Below are 6,334 nucleotides of genomic sequence, written 5' to 3'. Positions count from 1 at the left end.
CCCGATGACGCGTCAGCCCGTCACGGCAAGACCCGATGACGCGTCAGCCCGTCACGGTGTGAACCGGTGACGTAGCCGCGTGGGCGGAGCATCTGATTTACATGCGTTAACAACGAGTTCAATTTACCAAGCTAAAACTGCGTTTTGTCGAGCGGGAAGGTGGCGTGAATCAGCCCGTCATGTCCACCCAGCAGCCCCGCCCCGCTCCCGCATCAACCCGTCATGTCCACCCAGCAGCCCCGCCCCGCTCCCGCATCAACCGCTCCGCTGCAAGAATCCATGATGTGCCCGCTATATTTTCTGCCCATGCGCAATGTATGAGGCGGGCGTTTTCCATGGGGGGCGGAATTCTACAATGCTACAGCCGCGATATTTTCCGCTGCGATGCAACCGTGTAGCCGCGCGCAACGCTCGAACGCTGCTGACTGACTTATTCATAGCGTGGCTGAATGCGAGATCTCCTCCTCCTAGAGCTTACTCTAATTAACTCGCGCCCCGATACAAATCCTCTCCTCCTCCGCTCTCAGCAATCAATGCGTCGCTGATTACACACGTACCTGCGATTTCCAATGTCGCGTTTCTGCTGACGACCGTGCCGAGACTATTCTTCGCAACGCACCAGTACGTCCCGCCATCTTGTCTGGAAAATCAAACATCATATATTATGATCGGAGCTCGTTCCTTCGGGCGGGCGGGCATGCGGGCAGACAGACAAACACGCCAGCAGACAGACAAACATCTGCGGGTAGACAGATAAATAGATATACGTATTTATCAAATGTTTGCGTACAATTAATATAAATCTATGCACATATACGCGTGGGTGCGCCTAGATACATTTCAGCACGTGTGTAAACTATGCATGTAGTATGTTGCATGTGTACGCCCTACGAAATCGCGCATAACTATTAGTTATGAAGAAATAATCTTCCGCATTTCCCGTGTAGTTTTAATGTATTAGTATGCCTAACTTAGTATATGTGCATAACAAATTTGCATTTTCCTGCCGCACAATTGCACATTTCTAACGAATATAGGAAAAAATCGAAATGCATTTCGCTGCCGAAAGCAGTTTTCATTTTTACGAAGCCTGATGTTTGCTCATCTGTTGGATTTTTTTCAAAGAGAAAAAAGAAAGAAAATTATTGACGGGCTTACGGAAAATAATATAAAAAACATGAATCTGAGCGAATAAACTATAATACACACACGCTCGCTCGCCTGCTATATACAGTTCGCATGTAAAACGCAACTAGCAGGAATGGCTCAAATTGAGCTTGCCAATCATCCATGCTGATCTACAAAAAGAATTTTAAACGAGCGAATTCATTCCGCTCGCAAACATAAACTAAATTTAGCAGAACTGAAACGTACATATATAACTCATACACGTGTGCGGTCACGTGTAGGCATTTGCGCGCACGCAGTTTAAAGTAACCATTGCGAGAGTTTTCCAGTGTTTTCACCACTTTCATGACACCTAAAGTTATTGCTTGAGTAACAGCAATTGTCTAGAGTAACAATAAAATGTCTTAGAACCTTCGTATTCACCGAAAACTGCCAGTTTCGAACTAATCGTTTTTGTAAACATTCGTTTTCTGTCATCTTGAACTAACAGGTAGCTTGGAATTAAAGTATGGATTAGCTTGTGGCGCCACCGCTTATCTGCCATAGACAATTGTCAATGTACAGGCATGCACTTGTTTTCAATGCATCACCGACACAAATACAAGTTTATCATTACATGGTATCAGGGAGTATTGCATGCTAGGTTGTTAGATATGTTTACACGTTTAGAAGTCGGTCACGTCCCCCGGTCCGCGATAGTAGTTTTGGACACGAATGTAAGCGGAAAACAATTGAGCATCCGTGATAGGCGACCGTTGACAGTACGGGAGCACGTTGTTCATTCTTCGTGTTTAATCTTAGTAAACGTAGAGGTTCACGGTTATGCGGATTTTGCCAGAGTGTGGTGGTGAGGGGGGGCTTATAGCAAAGCAGTTGAATTTCTGTTACGTCAACAATCTATGTTAACCTCTCTTGTAGGCGGTCAAAAGTTATCACGACACTTTACTCTTCGCACGGTCAGCGGGAAAGTAGATTTCATGGTCTTTCAATAAGTGCATCTCCGCTAGGTCAGCGTGAAAACAAGAACTCGGTCGTTAGGACATGTGCCTCAGAAAAGGGTCTGATAGTTGACTTTCCCCCACTGCCGTTTGACCTGTGACTCAATTTCGCGTGGTGATGGGTTTTCTCCCATCACACTCCATCGAATATTAAGAGCGTATAGGTCGAGCGTTGAGATTTGTGTCGCCATTCCGTATTGCTCCTTACCTTAAGTTAAGGGGGGCGAATATATTCCCCCTTCTATTGACATATCTTGACCCCTTGACCTTGATCCCCAAATTCGCATCCCCGACGTCGCCGATATCAAGACGCTAACGTCGAGCGGTTAAATTTGTGGGCCCCAAACTGTGGATGGCACGGGGCAGCGACGCCACGGACGTACGGACGGAGGACAATCATGCGATGTTTACAAGCTGCATCTGACTTGTCAGCTGAGCTAGATATCAGAGATTATGTTGGAGTTATGCATAGACAAAATTACATTTGACACAGTTCTTAACAGCAATGAATTTTATCGTATCATATGCCTAATGGCAGAATTGGTAAACTTGTTATTTGTGTCCGGGTGGATGAATTGGAAACAAGTGATGCCTTGTACGTTGTTTATGGCAGTTAAAGCGGTGTGGCGCCACAAGCTTAAGTCCATATTTAAAGGCTCCCTTTAGTGGATTGAAAAATTAGTTTATTAAGAGTACTGATGTTATGCTAGCAACTACTGGGGAAAGTTTAAGGTTGAGTGGTTTTCGGGGTGTATGAGAAACAATATTTTGTTGGATGTTGAAGGTAAAGCAATTTGCGGTGATGGAACGAAGCGCCCCTACTTTTCGTGCGTGAGTAGGTGTTGACGTATGGGTAGGCATCAGCCGTTGTTTATCCGTTGCCAAGCGTTGTACAATGGAGATGTGTGAAACCTGATTCGGAGTGGGTCTCTAGATTATCAGTTTCGGGTTGTAAGGATAAACAGTCAATAGCATTGGATTGAGATGAAATGGAAGTAGATTAGAAAATGACAGTGGAACTGTTTAGAGGAAAGTTGTATTCGGCTGCGTACTATGTTTGAGACGTTCTGGCCAACGGATTACGCTAGCCGGACCAGGCGGTGGACGGATTGTTTATACAACGGAGGATGGCTTTATGAGTCCTCGGCCATACGTTTCTGTGGAGCTACGCTTCAGGCATGTTTAAGGCAACGTGCAAGGAAACGTGTGCTGCCTTGTTCATGTTTCGTTGCCTGTTCAAGCGGCAAGTAAACAGAGAAGAAGCTGGATGAATGGTGAGTTTAGCTCAGTATTCATTGTACGGGTACTATGAGTGTAGGCTGTAGGAGACGGGGCGGGGTTGGCGGTGACATTAGTATGGCCTGACGGGTAATGAGAATGTTTTTGCTTTCTGGGGGTACGAGCGCTATAGGGTAGGCCTAGTTTTTTAACAGAGTAATGGGCAGACTGGTCAGATTTCCTTCGACGGGGGGTACTGTGATTTTCTAATGAGGTTGAGCCTCGGGAGTATGCGGAGTGTGCGTAGGCGCGTGGGGAGGTCGGAACGAAGCAGGCTTTGCGATGGTCATAGGGATAATCGTGTTGTTGCGTTCGGGTAGGTAGGGAAATCGTGATGAGGCGGACGGGCGAGGAGGGTTAATCAGCGGGTGGAGGATTTGCTGCAGATTGCGGATGAGTCGAGGGGTGAAGCGGGCAAGGTGGTGGCGTTATTTGGAGGGAGGTGGGAGCGTGGGGTGATTGGCGCGCAGTAGTTGTGGGGGTGCTCAGTGAGGAGACGTCGGTGTCATCAGTGGCTCGGGAAGTGGATTAGTAAGGTCAGAGTAGAGGTGGCAGCGTGGTATAGTGGTTTACTACGCCCATCAGGGAGAGGCGGGTCAGAGTCTTCGCGGTGGTACGGATGCTGGTAAGGGATAACGGGCGGTCACGAACAAGCTGAGTAAGGTGGAGACGCGGTAGGCAACGGTAGAGCTAGTTCCTTGGTATAAACTGTGAGCGAGTTCGGGCATTCGGCGGGGATCGGGCACTTGAGTGGAAAGCAGAGAGTGATCGGCTGGGGGAATTGATGGGTTGCGGCGATACCGAGTGTGTAGGTTTGCTCAGCGGGCCGGGCTGAGCAGTGTTTGGAATTGCGTTTAAATTCGGGCGAGGCGTGTCAGTGAGGCAGAATCTGCTGAGGATATGGTCTATTGGCGTATGGAGGGGTAGGGCGTGGTACAGCTCAATATAGTGAGGGTTTATAGGATGCGGAGATGGTTGAATATAGAAGGTGGGGGATGTTTATGGGAGGCGCAGTGTAGAGTATAAAGGAGCTTCGAGGGGGACGCTGTAGATTTGTGGGTGGTGTCAATGTTTACGTTGACTGCGTGCTTGTGTAGGTGGTGGCGGGGGGCGGCGGGCCAGACGCGGGGGGTGCCCGAGAGAGCCTGAGGCGGTCGTGTCGGGAAGTCCTGGGACCGGGCGGGTCTGTACTCCGAGCCTTAGGGTGGGGAGGCGGTGCGGGTGAGATAGTGTGGCGAGGTATGAAGAATGCATTTTCCGGATGTCAGGGAGAGCGGCCGGGATTAGTCGGAAGGTAAGGGTTGGGGTGAGAGATGATCCGAGACGGGGATCAGGGCGCCTGAATGGGTGTGGGACGATGGAGTGGGCATGTTCGTTAAGATTTAGTGTTGCGGCAGTACTAGGGGCTGTCAAATATTGTTAGGAAATCATTGACTAGTTTGTTAGAGGTGATGATCACTAAGGAACGGCTGAGTTTCATTCAAGACTACCGTGTGTAGTAATATCAGATGCGGGGCTGCAGGCAGAGGGAACGGGAGATGGATGCTACAAAACGATTTATCTCGGCCGAAGAGCGTGCAGTGTTTGCTCGGTGAATGGCTCGAATGCTTGTGACTAAGTGGGAATTCATTTATTGGATCTGAACTTTGAAATTGCGCTGTCTGGTGCTGACGGAGCAAGACCGGGAATGAGATTGGTGTCTTAATGGTAGTGTGGTTAGAGATGCGACTAACTGCTGAGGAAACGGTCTGCGCGCAAATGGATGAGGGGGCGTTTACTGCTTGTAAGAGACGTGGCCGGGAGCGGCCGTCGTGCCGAAGCGCGCGGGGGCGGCGGGCGGCGTGTTTGCAGGAAACCTTTGTATGAAGTAGACAGTGTGCGACCGGACGATGCCGAGCACAGAGTTGTGATGGGTTAGGGGTAGTTGTTTACGGAGGAGTTATCTTCTGGGGAGGTAAAGGGTTTAGGTGTATGTTTGGCGAGCGGCGGGAGAATGTTTTTCGGTGCTGGGGCGATTACAATTATTTTGTGCGTAGTGCGGAGTGGATCCAGCGGAGGTGGGAGTACGGAGGAGAACGATGGTGTTGTGTCAAGTTCTCAATTTTGCATTCTGTTATGCCCGGTTGTGTCCTAGCGTATCGGTAATGGGCGCGGCGAAAGCCGATGTTGAGGGCGTATTAGCGAACAGGGTAGTGGCAAGAGGTGCGGGTGGCGGACGGCGAGTTGTAGGCGTGGTTCGAAGGTATTATAGGTTTATTCGCCTCAGATTCTGTTTTATAGTATTTTCCGTGGCCCGTCAATATTTCTTTCTTTTTTCTCTTTGTGAAAGAAAAGTCACGATGGAGCAATCAGGCTTCGTAAAAATTTAAAGTGCTTTCGGACAGCGAAAATGCATTGTCGATTTTTTCCTTACTCTCTCTCGCTGTGCAGATTGTGCGGCAGGAAATGCAAATTTGTTATGGGGAATAGTACTAAGTTAGGCTATATAATTAAAATCACGGGAAATGCGGTTTTTTTAATGTTTTGCGCGATTTGTAGGGCCGGTTACAAGATGAAGCATATCCATGCATAGTTCACACGTGAACTGAGAATGTTTCTAGGCGCACCACGCGTATTGTGATGATTTATATTTATTGGTACGTCAACATGTTGATAATACGTATTTCTATTTATCTGTACTACCCGCAGATGTTTGTCTGTCTGTGGACGTGTTTGTCTGTTGGCCGGCATGCCGCCGCACGAAGGACTGAGCTGCCGGATCATAAGTAGCTGATGTTTGTTTGTCAGGACAGATGCGGGACGTACTGGTGCGTTGCGAAGATAGCTCTCGGCACGCGGTGTCAGCAGACCGCGAATTGGAATCGCAGGTAGTGTGTAGATCAGCGCGACGCGTTTGATTGTTCTGAGAGCGGGAGAGGAGGATTTGTTCG

At 48.7% G+C, this 6,334-nt stretch overlaps 1 protein-coding gene across 1 annotated transcript in view; it reads right to left on the bottom strand.

The window, feature by feature from the left end:
* LOC106821417 (roundabout homolog 2-like) overlaps positions 1–6,334 on the bottom strand; it is a 71,888-nt gene that overhangs the window by 51,079 nt on the left and 14,475 nt on the right. Inside the window, exon 3 of the mRNA XM_014826205.1 lies at positions 558–640. Coding sequence (XP_014681691.1) covers positions 558–640 — 83 coding nt within the window. The remainder of the gene's footprint in view (positions 1–557; positions 641–6,334) is intronic.

This window comes from Priapulus caudatus, unplaced genomic scaffold (genome assembly GCF_000485595.1).
Source record: "Priapulus caudatus unplaced genomic scaffold, Priapulus_caudatus-5.0.1 Scaffold72, whole genome shotgun sequence".
Lineage (NCBI taxonomy): Eukaryota > Metazoa > Priapulida > Priapulimorpha > Priapulimorphida > Priapulidae > Priapulus > Priapulus caudatus.
This window is presented reverse-complemented; position numbering and strand designations above follow the sequence as displayed.